The sequence below is a fragment of the Oncorhynchus gorbuscha genome, linkage group LG02 (genome assembly GCF_021184085.1).
Source record: "Oncorhynchus gorbuscha isolate QuinsamMale2020 ecotype Even-year linkage group LG02, OgorEven_v1.0, whole genome shotgun sequence".
NCBI lineage: Eukaryota > Metazoa > Chordata > Actinopteri > Salmoniformes > Salmonidae > Oncorhynchus > Oncorhynchus gorbuscha.
In genome coordinates, this window is record NC_060174.1 from 52576045 (window position 1) to 52591026 (window position 14982).

Here is a 14982-nt window from a genome sequence, read left to right on the forward strand (position 1 = left end):
CGCTGGAGAGAGCACGAGAGAGCGAGGGAAAGAGAGAGAGAGAGCTCTGTTTAATAGCAGTAGTCAGCGGTGGCGCTCGCCTAGTGATGGGAAGATGGCAGAAGAAACACCAGAGAGCTCAGGGACTTCACTGCTTCATAACTCAGCAGACACAGCTAGCAAGCCCAGGCACTTCTTAAAGGATGTGGTTTTTCATGGCAAATTTCAAGTGAGTGGAATGACAAAGATACAGCATGTGTGGATTTACATCACGTGTTAACGTACTAGTACTTCAGTAGAGACTGAGACGAACTATCTCAGAGGGACTGCTGCTTTGTTGTAGTTTGGTGTTTGGTTTTTCGAGTGAAGATTCATTTGGCAGTTATTTCACTTTTGCTTATGATTTGAAACTTTGATTTGCTGGAAAATAATACTGTAGGTGGAAGTCGGGCGTGTGATTGTTTTGTGGAAATGTAGTTTCCACTTCAACTTGGTCAAGTAATGACTACATTCATTTTGTCTGTGGTGAATCCCTTTTTAGTAACTGTTGTGCTAGGATGGTTTCATCTCAATATAGTTGAGAGATGGCTTGACCTGGTTTGACAGCTTGCAGAGAGAAAAGGATCACGTAGCCTAATTACAGAACAAGTATCTACCGTACACGTCTGACACTTTCTAATGTCTGTCTCGTTCCACATTACACATGAAGCCCCGTGAAGACTTGTACTATACAAGAGAGGGGTGTGTGTGAAATGAGTGAAATGAATATATCCGATAACGTCATCACGCATCACTCTTTTTCAACTCTTCTTATCATGTTGCGGTCTGTGACCATGTGTTTCCAGTTTTACACATAACGTTCGGCTAGTAGCGAGTGGATCCTGAAACCTTCTCAACCAGTGGTCCAAATGGAACAGTGTATTCACTTTTCCTTGCCGTCATGTGAGGGTAGAATGTGGAATCGTCAAATTAGGTCAAAATGATTGTGTATGTGGGGCGGGCCACAATCCACTTTTTAAATATTGTCATTAAAAATAGAGAATCTGTGGGGTCAGTCTGTGCTATTAAAATAGTTTGCAGGAATATTGGACAATATTATTCCAACTGATAAGTCACACAATTTGAAGTATGTTGGTATGGTCAATGGGCTGGACACTGTGAACAGCAGCTTGTAGTTAGCTGGACCCAACCAATCCAGACCTCTCAAGACCATCAGTATATGCCTAGCATGTCGTCTTGTGTGCACCCAAAACATCCAAACACCCATGTCTACACACACAAAAAACAATCATCAACCATTTTGGCACTCTTACCCGAAATAAAACAGTTTCAAGGGTGTCTTGAAGGTGCCTCGTGCAACTGCCTTTAAGGTAAATAATACTATATTGATAGTGGCACACAGAATACCGGTATGTGCGGTTCTTCATCAGTCTACCAAAACGAATGTATTTTCTGTCTTTGAATAGTTACAGATGTTTGAGAGATGAGACTGTTGGATGTCTCCAACGATAATACCAACTATTGATACAGTAAAAGGCCAGCAGATCAGGAATAAGCAATGAGTTTTGGAGTCAACCAAACGTTCCTGGTCATATAAGCTTGATGTCCGATAGCAGTTGTCCGATAGCAGCCGATCCCTCTGAAAACTCCATGGAAATGTCCAACTCTGACCGGATCAAACATATGCGTATGTGATGAACCTAGTTAGAATTGTGACACCAAATATTCAGGTGGATGTCAGCAAACTTAGAAAGAGTCGAGAAATCACAGGGATTTGAATGTTCTACTGTATAAAAAAAATGTTGTGATTGATGTTCAGCAAAGTTTGTACAATAAGAAATTATAATATCATACCTATAGATGCCATTCATATAAATTAATGATATATCATAAAATAAAGAAGCAGGTTTGTTTGGTTAATCGTTTGTTTGCACGCATACATAGTAGCAACACTAGCCTTTTGTTGGATGCAATTTTGTTTAATAACTTGTTGTTTACTGAATAATTCTCAATAGTGCTTGCCTTGCAAATCACCATTCAGGTTCAAAGTCACTAAGTGGTCACTTCTCCCAAGGGGAACCAGAAATCCACAGGAACCCTTTTGGGACTAGGTGACTCTCCCAACTTGACCCCTGTAGTCTAACTGGCTCACTGACCAGTCGAATGGCAAAAGCTTCACAGCACACACACATGAACATGGTTCAGGTAGGTAGCTAGTCCTCTCTAATGCACAGCCCTCCCCTCTCTAATGCACAGCCCTCCCCTCTCTCCCCAGCTCTTGAACTCCCTAACACCCGAGGAGAACACCCAATGCCAGCACGGCCTATACTTCCAGGATGGAGAGAGGCGGGTGGACTACATCCTCACCTACCACATCAAAAAGCCCAGCAGCTCCCGCTCTAACCGACAGTCCTCCCGCTTCACCGACAATGCCTTCACACGGAGCCTCCGCCGCGGGACGGCCAGGCTGGGACGACCCCCGCCCCCGCAGCCCAGAGGTGACCCGGAGGTGGCCTCTCAGGACCACAGCATGGACTACCATGAGGACGACAAGCGCTACCGCCGGGAAGAGTTTGAGGGCAACCTGAGGGATATGGGCCTGGAGCTGGAGAAGGATGAGGATGTGAGTTGCTTCTCTATGGCTTCTCTGTTCTGTTCTGTTTGTTTTTACAGCCTCAAACACACCGATTATTATTATTATTAGCTACAGTATATCACAAAAGCGAGTACACCCCTCACATTTCTGTAAATATTTGAGTATATCTTTTCATGTGACAACACTGAAGAAATGTCACTTTGCTACAATGTAAAGTAGTGAGTGTACAGCTTGTATAACAGTGTAAATTTGCTGTCCCCTCAAAATAACTCAACACACAGCCATTAATATCTAAACCGCTGGCAACAAAAGTGAGTACACACCTAAGTGAAAATGTCCAAATTGGGCCCAATTTGTAATTTTCCCTCCCTGTTGTCATGTGACTCGTTAGTGTTACAAGGTCTCAGGTGTGAATGGGGAGCAGGTGTGTTAAATTTGGTGTCATCGCTCCCTCATACTGACTGGTCACTGGAAGTTCAACATGGCACCTCATGGCAAAGAACTCTCTGAGGATCTGAAAAAAAAGAATTGTTGCTCTACATAAAGATGGCCTGGGCTATAAGAAGATTGCCAAGACCCTGAAACTGAGCTGCAGCAAGGTGACCAAGACCATGGTCGACCAAAGAAGTTGAGTGCACGTGCTCAGCATCATATCCAGAGGTTGTCTTTGGGAAATAGACGTATGAGTGCTGCCAGCATTGCTGCAAAGGTTGAAGGGGTGGGGCCATATGCCGTACACTGCATCAAATTGGTCTGCATGGCTGTCGTCCCAGAAGGAAGCCCCTTCTAAAGATGATGCACAATAAAGCCCGCAAACAGTTTGCTGAAGACAAGCAGACTAAGGACATGGATTACTGGAACCATGTCCTGTGGTCTGATGAGACCAAGATAAACTTATTTGGTTCAGATGGTGTCAAGCGTGTGTGGTGGCAACCAGGTGAGGAGTACAAAGACAAGTGTGTCTTGCCTACAGTCAAGCATAGTGGTGGGAGTGTCATGGTCTGGGGCTGCATGAGTGCTGCCGGCACTGGGGAGCTACAGTTCATTGAGGGAACCATGAATGCCAACATGTACCGTGACATACTGAAGCAGAGCATGATCCCCTCCCTTCGGAGACTGGGCCGCAGGGCAGTATTCCAACATGATAACGAACCCAAACACACCTCCAAGACGACCACTGCCTTGCTAAAGAAGCTGAGTGTTAAGGTGATGGACTGGCCAAGCATGTCTCCAAATCTAAACCCTATTGAGCATCTGTGGGGCATCCTCAAACGGAAGGTGGAGGAGTGCAAGGTCTCTAACATCCACCAGCTCCGTGATGTCGTCATGGAGGAGTGGAAGAGGACTCCAGTGGCAACCTGTGAAGCTCTGGTGAGCTCCATGCCCAAGAGGGTTAAGGCAGTGCTGGAAAATGATGGTGGCCACACAAAATATTGACACTTTGGGCCCAATTTGGACATTTTCACTTAGGGGTGTACTCACTTTTTTTGCCAGCGGTTTAGACATTAATGGCTGGCTGTGTGTTGAGTTATTTTGAGGGGACAGCAAATTTACACTGTTATACAAGCTGTACACTCACTACTTTACATTGTAGCAAAGTGTCATTTCTTCAGTGTTGTCACATGAAAAGATATACTCAAATATTTACAAAAATGTGAGGGGTGTACTCACTTTTGTGATATACTGTATGTCCGGCCAGGTCTAGCATTAGCTAGTGTTAGCTGAGCGTTAGCTTAGGGAAGAGGGGAGAACGTCGCATACAATACTGTTGCCCCTCTAGAGTTTTCCAGGAGGCTGGTCGATCAGGGTTATTTTTGTCCCCACCATGCAACATTACACAAAATATACATTGTAGTTTGGCACAGCACCAGCTGAAACCGGCCTATAGAAGGCTAGCTGGACTAGCAGGGGGTGGGTTAACTGCGTCAACCTGTCTGGCTGCTGTCATTGGTTTGTTTGTTGGATTTATTTAGAACCGCATCACAGAACCAACATCATCAGTCTGTCTGACGAGGATTCTGTTTCTCACACCTGACAATGTTTGGCTGTCTTTGAAAATGCCATTATGGACTTTCAATCCTTTCAACATTACATCAGTCATTTCAATGTAATCTTATTTTTCTTCATTCAAAGCCAATGCATTTTGAAATCAAAATCACTGATCAGGATCAAGAGATTCATCAAATCAACGTTTTGGACTAGAGAGTGAGAGTGAATGAAAAAGGGAAAACCCTGTGCACTTCTAGTGATAGCCTTCAGTATGCTTGTGGTGTGTTGACCAACTGTAATCTGTAATAGAGAGTAAGAAGGACATGAGGGTGAAGTCTCAGTAATCTGAGACTATCAAGTTGGTCCGAGTGCTGATGATGGCAAGATGACAGCTGCCATGGTGGATCTCTTTACCCAGACAGGACAGGACAGGACAGGGATGGCCCAGTGGAAGGATCACACCATGCCCATGCACGCCCATGCACACACACACACACACACACACACACACACACACACACACACACACACACACACACACACACACACACACACACACACACACACACACACACACACACACACACACACACACACACACACACACACACACACACACACACACACACACACCAGACAAGCACACACACATGCACACACTCCAGACAAGCAATGTGGCAATGCCAGCTAGAAGATAACACAGAATACCTTGACTGTACATACACTCCTGCACACTCTCGCACACTCTCGCACACTCGCACACTCTCACACACTCTCACACTTACAATGGGCACATTTCTCACAAGCTTGATGTCCTATTGAAAGCATTAAATTAAGTGTGTGAGAAAAAGAAACGTATGTCGAATGCCAAGTGTTCTTTGGGACTTTGTGACAGGCAGTGTACACGCGAGAATTGGTTCTGGGTGCCAAGATGAATTGTGATTCATCGATAAACCATCCGGTTATAATTTCCACTTTGTCCCCAAATTGCATTAAAACCACCATTCTAGTACTGAAGCTTATTTCCTCATAGATACCGCTGTTATTACAACTGTTTGTGTTCTCTGTGGGGGAAAACATACCGAATAATCTCTTTCTTATCATGTTAGTGGAGTGGAGAGAAGGGAGTAATGTTTAGGTTTTTTATCGTTTCCTCTCATCGACCGTCCATTGTGGAGTTAGTTGATTAAAACAGGCGCCGTAAGTATTATAGATCATTAAAGTGCTGTTGACTTAAACTTATCTGTATATAGAAGACACTTAGTGGATCTAATACTGGGATGGGACTGCAGTGGGAAGGGAGGAAGCGGAGGTGGTAACGGGATGTGGAGGAGTGTGAATGTTTGAGACTGAAACAGTGATGGAAACTTCTGCTAGGAAACCCATTACCTAAATCTGACCACAACCGCTCCAGAATATCTCTCAGACTCCTTGAACGAGAATGCAGGCTAATATCTGGCAGCGCAAGACTACATAACACCTGATTGGATGTCTTTCAGATCCGCAGGACTAAAGTCATTACTTGTTGAAACATTTATTTCATGTTTCATGAAACATGAATTCAAGATGGCAAGTCGGACACGTGTTTGTCTTGTCCCTTGTAAATAGTCAAACTGAATATACTTTCATGCAACCTGCCTGACCCAATGTTGTAAGGATCTGCTATTTTTATACTCAGTTAGCCACTGCTAGTGGTCTTCTCCGTTAGCTCGGACACCAGCCAGCTTTAGCTCGGTCAATACCTGCCAGTCTGCACAGCGCAATATCAACCCAGAGCATATCAAACTGCTTTTCTCGACTACATCAATGGATTCCTGCCGAAAGCTCTGGACCATTACACAGGATCATCGCAGCTAGCTAGCTTCAACCGAGTGGCTATTTGCTGGCTAACACCTCTGTCCTGAAGCAAGCACCAGTTAGCCTTGAGCTAGTCTCAAGCTAGGCTCATCTCCCGGCTAGCCGAAGAGACATACCAGCTAAATTCTTGGGCTGCAATACCTCTTTTACCAATTGGCCTGGACCCCGGCCTGCTAGATTTCTGAACGCCGTGTCTCCCGCTCACCTAGCGTAGAAGCAACTATCATACGGCTCCCTGTCTCACCTATTGCTGTTCATAGGACCCTATGATCACTCGGCTACACATGCCTCTCCCTAATGTCAATATGCCTTATCTACAGCTGCTTCGGTTAGTTATTATTGTTTTATTTCACTGTAGGGCCCCCAGTCCCGCTCAACATGCCTTAGATAGCTCTTTTGTCCCACCCTCCACACATGCGGAGACCTCACCTGCCTTAACTGGTGCCTCCAGAGACACAACCTCTGTCATCGTCACTCAATGCCTAGGTTTACCTCCACTGTACTCACATCCTACCATGTCTGTACATTATGCCCTGAATATATTCTACCATGCCCAGAAACCTGCTCCTTTAATTCTCTGTTCCCTACCCACTAGATGACCAATGCTTATAGCCTTTAGCCGTACCCTTATCCTACTCCTCCTCTGTTCCTCTGGTGATGTAGAGGTTAACCCAGGCCCTGTAGCCACCAGCACTACACTCATTCCCCAGGCGCTCTCATTTCTTGACTTCCGTAACCGTAAAAGCCTTGGTTTCATGCATGTTAACATCAGAAGCCTCCTCCCTAAGATTGTTTTATTTACTGCTTTAGCACACTCCGCCAACCCGGATATCCTAGCCATGTCTGAATCCTGGATTAGGAAGGACACCAATAATACTGAAATATCCATCTCTAAATATAAAATTTTCCGACAAGATAGAACTGCCAAAGGGGGCGGAGTTGCAATCTACTGCAGAGATAGCCTGCAGAGTTCTGTCATACTATCCAGGTCTATGCCCAAACAGTTTGAGCTTCTACTTTTGAAAATCCTTCCAAAAATAAGTCTCTCACTGTTACCACTTGTTATAGACCCCCTCAGCCCCCAGCTGTGCCCTGGACACCATATGTGAACTGATTTCCCCATATCTATCTTCAGAGTTCATACTGTTAGGTGACCTAAACTGGGAAATGTTTAACACTCCGGCCGTCCTACAATCTAAGCTAGATGCCCTCAATCTCACCCAAATTATCAAGGAACATACCAGGTACAACCCTAAATCCGTAAACATGGGTACCCTCATAGATATCATCCTGACCAACTTGCCCTCTAAATACACCTCTGCTGTCTTCAACCAGGATCTCAGCGATCACTGACTCATTGCCTGTGTCCGTAATGGGTCCACGGTCAAATGACCACCCCTCATCACTGTCAAACGCTCCCTAAAACACCTCAGCGAGCAGGCCTTTCTAATCTACCTGGCAAGGGTATCCTGGAAGGATATTGACCTCATCCCATCAGTAGATAATGTCTGGTTGTTTTTTAAAAGAGCCTTCCTCACCATCTTAAATAAGCATGCCCCATTAAAAAAATATAGAACTAAGAACAGATATAGCCCTTGGTTCACTCCAGACTTGGCTGCCCTTGACCAGTATTAGAACATCCTGTGGCGTACTGAATTGGCATCGAACAGTATGCAACTTTTCAGGAAAGTCAGGAACCAATATACACAGTCAGTTAGGAAAGCTAAGGCTAGCTTTTTCAAACAGAAATGCATCCTTGCATCCTGTAGCACTAATTCCAGAAAGCTTTGGGATACTGTAAAGTCCATGGAGAATAAGAGCACCTCCTCCCAGCTGCCCACTCCACTGAGGCTAGGAAACACTGTCGCCACCGATAAATCTACGATAATTAGTTTTTACTAGCATTTAAGAGCAGTTGGAGGCCAAAGAAGGAGTGTTCTGGCCAACAGCTCTACACCCTCCACAGCAACTTTCCCAAGCCCCCCCGGCTTCTCCTTCAAACAAATCCATATAGCTGATGTTCTGAAAAAAAATCTGGATCCCTGCAAATCTGCTGGGCTAGACAATCTGGACCCTCTCTTTCTAAAATGATCCGCCAAAACTGTTGCAACCCCTATTACTAGCCTGTTTAACCTCTCTTTCATATCGTCTGAGATCCCCAAAGATTGGAATGCTGCCGCGGTCATCCCCCTCTTCAAAGGGAGAGACACTCTAGACCCAAACTGTTGTAGACCTATATCCATCCTTTCTAAAATCTTTGAAAGCCAAGTTAACAAACAGATCACTGACCATTTCGAATCCCACCGTACCTTCTCCACTATGCAATCTGGTTTCCGAGCTGGTCATGTATGCACCTCAGCCACGCTCAAGGTCCTAAACGATATCATAGCCGCCATCGATAAAAGACAGTACTGTGCAGCCGTCTTCATCGACCTGGCCAAGGCTTTCGACTCTGTCAATCACCGCATTCTTTTCGGCAGACTCAATAGCTTTGACTTCTCAAATGACTGCCTCGCCTGGTTCACCAACTACTTCTCAGATAGAGTTCAGTGTGTCAAATCGGAGGGCCTGTTGTCCAGAACTCTGGCAGTGCCACAGGGTTCAATTCTCGGGCCAACTTTTCTCTGTATATATCAATGATGTCGCTCTTGCTGCTGAAGATTCTCTGATCCACCTCTACACGGACGACACCATTCTGTATACATATACAGAAAATCACATTGTAGGATATTTAATGAATTTATTTGCAAATTATGGTGGAAAATAAGGATTTGGTCACCTACAAACAAGTAAGATTTCTGTCTCTCACAGACCTGTAACTTCTTCTTTCAGGGGCTCTTCTGTCCTCCACTCATTACTTGTATTAATGGCACATGTTAACTTGTTATCAGTATAGAAAACACCTGTCCACAACCTCAAACAGTCACACTCCAAACTCCACTATGGCCAAGACCAAAGAGTTGTCAAAGGACACCAGAAACAAAATTGTAGACCTGCACCACACCGACTGAATCTGCAATAGGTAAACAGCTTGGTTTGAAGAAATCAACTGTGGGAGCAATTATTAGGAAATGAAAGACATACAAGACCACTGATAATCTCCCTCGATCTGGGGCTCCACGCAAGATCTCACCCTGTGGGGTCAAAATTATCACACGAACGGTGAGCAAAAAATCTCAGAACCACACGGGGGGACCTAGTGAATGACCTGCAGAGAGATGGGACCAACGTAACAAAGCCTACTATCAGTAACACACTACGCTGCCAGGGACTCAAATCCTGCAGTGCCAGACATGTCCCCTAGAGAGCATTTAGATGATCCAGAAGAAGATTGGGAGAATGTCATATGGTCAGATGAAACCAAAATATAACTTTTTGGTAAAAACTCAACTCGTCGTGTTTGGAGGACTGTAACGGTTTTCTGTATGGGAAAGAGAGTCGGACCAAAATGCGGCGTGTAGATTGCGATCCATGTTTATTCAACTGAAGCAACACAAATCTAAATACAAACACTACAAAACAATAAACGTAACGAAAATCGAAACAGCCTAATACTGGTGCACATACACACAGAACAAGGACATCAAGACACTAAGGACAATCACCCACAAAACCCAACACCAAACAGGCTACCTAAATATGGTTCCCAATCAGAGACAATGACGAACACCTGCCTCTGATTGAGAAGCATATCAGGCCAAACATAGAACTAGACAAACTAGACATGTAACATAGAATGCCCACCCAGCTCACACCCTGACCAACCAAAACATAGAAACATACCAAGCAAACTATGGTCAGGGTGTGACAAGGACAAAGAATGCTGAGTTGCATCCAAAGAACACCATACCTACTGTGAAGCATGGGGGTGGAAACATCATGCTTTGGGGCTGTTTTTCTGCAAAGGGACCAGGACGACTGATCCGTGTAAAGGAAAGAATGAATGGGGCCATGTATCGTGAGATTTTGAGTGAAAACCTCCTTCCATCAGCAAGGGCATTGAAGATGAAGCGTGGCTGGGTCTTTCAGCATGACAATGATCCCAAACACACCGCCCGGGCAACGAAGGAGTGGCTTCGTAATAAGCATTTCAAGGTCCTGGAGTGGCCTAGCCAGTCTCCAGATCTCAACGCCATAGGAAATCTTTGGAGGGAGTTGAAAGTCTGTGTTGCCCAGCAACAGCCCCAAAACATCACTGCTCTAGAGGAGATATGCATGGAGGAATGGGGCAAAATACCAGCAACAGTGTGTGAAAACCTTGTGAAGACTTACAGAGAACGTTTGACCTCTGTCATTGCCAACAAAGGGTATATAGCAAAGTATTGAGATAAACTTTTGTTATTGACCAAATACTTATTTTTCACCACAATTTGCAAAAATAAATCATTAGAAATCCTACAATGTGATTTTCTGGAATTTTTCTCATTTTGTCTGTCATAGTTGAAGTGAAACTATGATGAAAATTACAGGCCTCTCTCATCTTTTTAAGTGGGAGAACTTGCACAATTGGTGGCTGACTAAATACTTTTTTATTTTTTTTTTACTTTAATGCTAAATTGTAATTATTTCTCCACTATTTATTGCCTTCCCTCCCTAATCTTACTACATCTTACTACATTTGCACAAACTGTACATAGATTTTTCTATTGTGTTATTGACTGTATGTTTGTTTATCCCATGTGTCTCTCTGTGGTGTTGTTTTTGTTGCACTGCTTTGATTTATCTTGCCCAGGTCACAGTTGTAAATTAGAACTTGTTCTCAGCTGGCACATCACTTGTTAAGGGGTACTGTACACACACACACACGATTGCTCCTCCACAAACCTTTAACAAGGTCAGTTGTAGGATCTTCATTTGGTCTGTATTGTTGCAGCAAAATAATCCTGCAGCAACAGGATTTTAATCCATAATGTTGCTTGATTGGTGCTTAGGCTATTAGCAGGTCAAAATGAGGTTGCACGAAAAGTGTAATACTGCTAATATAACCGTATGATACACTTTTAGAAAGAATGATTTCCAACAGGGTTCTTCTGTTGTCCCCATGGGAGAACTCTTTTTGGTTCCATCGAGAACCATTTTTGTTTCCAGGTTGAAACCTTTTGGGTTCCATGTTTAACCCTCTGTGCACATGGGACCCAAAAAGGTTTTACCTGGAACCAAAAAGGGTTCTTCAAAGGGTTCTCCTATGAGGACAACCAAAGAACCCTTTTAGGTTCGCAGGGTAAGTCTCTGCAACAAAATTGATCAAATTAAGATCCTATCTATACACAACTACATTTTGATCCAAGACTGGCTCTATCAAAAGCTCTAATTTTGTCCAGGAGGGTTCTTTATGTTTTGCTATGTGATGGTGGGAACAGGAGACATAATGCAGTCTCACAGACTAGTTGTTGCATTCCAAAATCATTCTCGGTCCGATTACTCACAGACATACAGCCTTTTGATAGCAACGACTCCACCATGTCTTGAGTTGTAGGAAATGTCAATTCCTCATGTTTTGAGTAGTGTGACATCTGTGTTTTGACGTGCAGAACACAGCCCAGAGGCACGTCAAGTCCAAGGTACTTTGACAAGACGTTACACAAAGTCCGATGATCTGTATCACAACCAATAACAAAATGCTGGCTCTGAAATGGAAGGGAAAGACATCTTAAGAAGTGACAAAGCTGTTAAGACAGTCAGTGGTTCCAGAGTTCGACATCCAAGTAAGAGACTGTGTTTTGTTTTATGATTATGCGTCCCTTGTTGCTAACGATGCTTGTCGCAGCTCTATTGGAGACTATATAAACTGAGAAAGCCTGTTAGAGTTGGTTGTTTAGAATTTGAGATCAAAGTTAAAGGCCATTCCCTGCTGCTGGTGATGGTTGCCTTGTCACAGGAGGAGTTGCACATTGAATCAGATATTCTGTGCTGTACCATGAACGATCAGCTCAGTAACCACTGATTCCATGTAAATAAACAACTAACTAACCATGATATCCTGTGGGTCATAACTGGGTAACTGAGTGACAGCAGCATGGAAGTCTTCACAGTGAATCCCTCCTGTGTGGATGTTCATGAACAGACATATTTGTGTTGGTACTACGTTTCACTTTTATTTTGTCGTTGTGTGCTCGACGTGCTGCGATCGCTCCCTGACAGGTTGTCATTGTAAATGTAGAATGGTGAAATAAATTAAATCAAATTGAAATGCTTACGTTGAGAGACTTGTTTGTAATGATAATGATGATGTGTTTCTAAAGAATGGGAGCATATTTCTCTCGTGATTTCCCATGGTGTCTTTCCCTCTGTGTCTCGCATAAGTAGCCTTCCGTTCCCAGACGTTGTTTTGATTGAAGTTACTGTAGAGGAGGAGGGATTTGTTTGGAGAGTCCCGTTTGTTGTTTACCCAACTGTTATCCAGATGAATGTATTGCTTTCCTTAATGGCACGAGATAAATGCATGCATTTCTTTCACATCTTTCATTCGGTCACCTTATTTCCCTCTGATGTTTATCCATGTCTCCATGTCATGTACTGTTTGTTGGTAGAGCATAGAAAGGGCCATATGGGCAAAGTGTTGGACACTCAGATGTATTTGCTCTTAACAAACCTTTAAACTTAAAATAAACGTTGATTATATTAAAGGAATCCGCTCTGTTTGTTTCAGACTAAAACTCCAGGTGTGGGTTTTGTGAAGATCCACGCTCCATGGCATGTGCTCTGTCGAGAGGCAGAGTTTATGAAGCTCAAGATGCCCACGAAAAAAGTATGTCAACTGTTGAATGACATGTAAAGGTTACAGGCTGTCAAGTCCTTGCTTCCTCCGTCCTCGTTCTCTCCTTTGGACCTCCTCCTCCAATGAGCTTTGAGAAGGAGACGAGGAATCAGAGGAAACGAGGACGGAGGAAGCAAGGCTTTGACAACGAGTAACCTTTTCAGATACAGACTTCCTGCTAGGCATTGTTTATCACCGATGATCCGTTCTATAGTGCCCTGGGTTAAACTCCTGGTGGGATTTCTTCTAGGTATATGAAGTGAAGCAGTGCAGTGGTGTTGGGGCGAAGATCAACACATTGGTAAACAAAGCCAGTGAACCACTTCACCCCAACGTGGACGAGAACAGGGGACAACACGTTAAGCATCTCTCCTACGCGTTTTCCAGGGAAAAACAACACTTGTGAGTTTACACTGTATGTCTTATGGTGATATGCAATGTACAAGGCTGTGTAGACTGTGTATATGTACGGTAACATATTGACCTCAATTCCTGCTCCAATCCATCGTGGTTTCAAGGACATTTAATGCACTTTTAATGTGTACGTGTATTGGCATATGGTATGGCATGTGGTGGCATATGCCTGTTGGCACACATCGAAGCACAGGCAAGAGAAACAGCTAAAGGCTTGTATACGTGAGTGTATAAGTATTACGATTATATATACAAGATTGTTCTCTAAAGCCCCAATTGCCGCTCCTATCCATCTGTGTTTAATGAGCATTTCATCAACTTCCTCAAATGGACCACTGTAGCAGCATATGGTATAACATGTGGCATACCTATTGCCACACACTGAAGGCCGAACAGAAAAATAGCTAAAGGCCTGAAGGTTTGAGGGCTTGTACAACGAGAGACTATCGATATTAACTGTGACACAGTTTAGGAAGAGCAAAAAAAAAAAAAAAAAAAAGGCTAGTTATAAATAGTAGCCTAGCAGTTAGGAGCGTTGGGTCAGTAACCGAATGGTTGCTAGGTTGAATCCCAGAGCTGACTAGGGGAAAAATCTGTTGATGTGGTCTTGAGCAAGGCAGTTCACCCTAATTGCTCCTGTAAATCGCTCTGGATAAGAGTGTCTGCCAAATGACAATAAACGTAAAGATAGGTTATGGTAAACAATTTCCTGAAAAGATGGAGTTACTCCACTGAGAGCTGAAATTGAACCCATTATTCTGTAACTCTTCCAGGAAAGAATTACCAGGAAGGACAGACATACCAGCTCACACATGATCTAGCCCAGAAGCAGAAGTCAAATAAACATGATGTTGATGTTTTGTTTAATGTTTAAAAAAAAAATATTTAAAAAAAAGTCTTGTCAGCTTTTTCTCTTACTCAAACAACACACAACAGTATTTGTCTAAGGGCATAAGCTATAAACAGGGTTATTTCTGCCTGCGTTTGTTGTTGATTTGTTTTGTCTAGAGATTGGGTGGGAGTCTATCTCGAGCTGCTGGCCTAATGCTGGAGTCTATGCTATTCCATCCATGCTCTCTGTTCATCTGGTGTAGCTGTACCTATGCTAACCAAAACAATCTCCCATGGGTTATCTATTACAGGTCTGCAAGACCTTTAAATACCTTTAGGCCCTCTAGTCCCTGGATGGGCAAGCCTGGTCCCAGATCTGTTGCTGCGGTCTTGCCAACTCCACGTCGCGTGACAATAGCCATGGGAGTTGGCAAGACAGTAGGAAGAGATCTGGGACCAGGCTTTGTCCGGGGTGCCTAACCACTGACATCCTCTCTATAATTGGTTTCATTCCACGTCTGTGTGTAGAGCACTTCTGGGAAGGTCTTTATTGTGTGCT

General features: G+C 43.8%; 1 protein-coding gene across 8 annotated transcripts in view; it reads left to right on the forward strand.

Moving 5' to 3' along the window:
• Nucleotides 1-14982, forward strand: part of LOC124004083 (anoctamin-1-like) — a 68302-nt gene that overhangs the window by 12914 nt on the left and 40406 nt on the right. For 4 of the 8 annotated variants that reach the window (XM_046312874.1, XM_046312889.1, XM_046312916.1 and 1 more), the window contains exons 3-5: nt 2255-2602; nt 13071-13169; nt 13429-13580. In XM_046312874.1, the coding sequence (XP_046168830.1) occupies nt 2255-2602; nt 13071-13169; nt 13429-13580 (599 nt within the window). Of the gene's footprint in view, nt 1-7; nt 209-2254; nt 2603-13070; nt 13170-13428; nt 13581-14982 lie in introns of those variants that run through there. The other 4 variants (XM_046312868.1, XM_046312879.1, XM_046312911.1 and 1 more) reach the window with 2 other exon arrangements.